Genomic DNA, 1,526 nt, shown 5'->3' with positions numbered 1-1,526 from the left:
TGAGATTGCAATTAATCCGATATGCCGTTTGGGAATCCGATATACTGGATTAGGCAATTTCTGCTGAAATAGGCCAGTATCTTTAAGGGGTTATTATGGGGGGGTCTCAAATTTAATTGGTCACATGTTTAAGGGTTCATTTAACCTCCTAAGGTCATTCTATATGAATGTATGCGTGCTTGTGTGCATTACATTGATTGTGACTTTAATTTACAAAAAATCAAAACAATTACACAGTCTTCAATGTAGGCTCTTTTGTTAGACATGGTCTTTGTCTTCAAGGTTTGATTCTTTGACTTTTATGTCTTTGAAATCAACTTGGGCCATAGTCTAGATGTGTACTCTTGTATGCTCTTGTATACGCTCTTTTATACGCTCCCTCTCACTTGGTGTTATGCTCTCATGTAAACAACTTACACAGGTGTTAGTCCAAGAGTGGCTTTATTTGTTATCATCAAAACCTTTATGTCATTGTGGTGGATGACTTGGAGTGTATGAGGCCTTTTCCTCAACAATAGGTAGAGTAACGCCGCTTAGCATCGTTGAGTTTCTCACTGTAGTAGGCAATGGGATGATTTGATTGCATGAGAACTCCTCTAATCCCAGCATGGGATGCATCTATAGCTACCTCAAATATGACATCTAAGTTTGGAAGCCGTAGAACAGGTGCCTCAGTCATCTTTTGCTTGATCAATACAAAAGCTTTGGTAGCAGCCGGTGTCCACTGGAATCTACCCTTACTTTTCTTCATGCATTCAGTAATGGGTGCCATGATGCCACTGAAGTTCTGAATAAAATGTCGATAAAAAGATGCTAGGCCATGGAAGCTCCTGACCTCTATCAAGGTTTGTGGTACTGGCCAATCGACTATGCTTTGCACTTTCTTCGGATCAGCTTCAACCCCTGCTGAAGATATAATAAACCCAAGGAAGACAATCTTAGGCAACATATAAGAACATTTTTTGAGGCTGATGAAGAGTTTCCCTGTATGTAACACTCTCAACATGTGCTTCAGATGATCGAGATGGTCCTCAGTGGTGTGACTGTAGATAAGAATGTCATCAAAGTAAACTACAAGAAACTTGCCGATGAATGGACGAAGTACCTGTATCATTACACACATGAAGGTGCTTGGTGCATTTGTGAGACTGAAGGGCATCACTTTCCATTCATATAGACCATCCTTTGTTTTAAAGCAGTCTTCCACTCATCTCCTGGGCAGATCCGAATCTGATGATATCCGCTCTTCAAGTCAGTCTTCGAAAAGAAGGAAGCACCCGTAAGCGTATCTAACATGTCGTCAAGTCGTGGAATCAAAAATCTGTACTTGACAGTGATCTTATTTATTGACCTGCTACCAATACTCATCCTCTATGTACCATCTTTCTTTAGAGTAAGTAATGCTGGGACAGCACATGGGCTCATGCTCTCAACAATAAACCCCTTGCGAATCAGGTCATCCACTTGTCTTTTGAGCTCTGCATGCTCAGTCGGGCTGAGACGGAAAGTGGGCAGATTTGGTAGCA

General features: G+C 41.2%; 1 protein-coding gene across 1 annotated transcript; it reads right to left on the bottom strand.

The window, feature by feature from the left end:
- Nucleotides 1–508: 508 nt before the first annotated feature.
- Nucleotides 509–1,114, bottom strand: LOC122655124 (uncharacterized mitochondrial protein AtMg00860-like). The gene has a single exon (XM_043849357.1). It carries the CDS (start codon nt 1,112–1,114, stop codon nt 509–511), a length of 606 nt encoding a protein of 201 aa, XP_043705292.1.
- Between the last annotated feature and the right edge of the window lie 412 nt (nt 1,115–1,526).

Source organism: Telopea speciosissima, chromosome 3, assembly GCF_018873765.1.
Source record: "Telopea speciosissima isolate NSW1024214 ecotype Mountain lineage chromosome 3, Tspe_v1, whole genome shotgun sequence".
In the NCBI taxonomy this organism is placed as follows: domain Eukaryota; kingdom Viridiplantae; phylum Streptophyta; class Magnoliopsida; order Proteales; family Proteaceae; genus Telopea; species Telopea speciosissima.
This window is presented reverse-complemented; position numbering and strand designations above follow the sequence as displayed.

Bases quoted from the DNA above. Each gene is read 5' to 3' on its own strand.
- LOC122655124 (XM_043849357.1), bottom strand. From the start codon at position 1,114: ATGATACAGGTACTTCGTCCATTCATCGGCAAGTTTCTTGTAGTTTAC.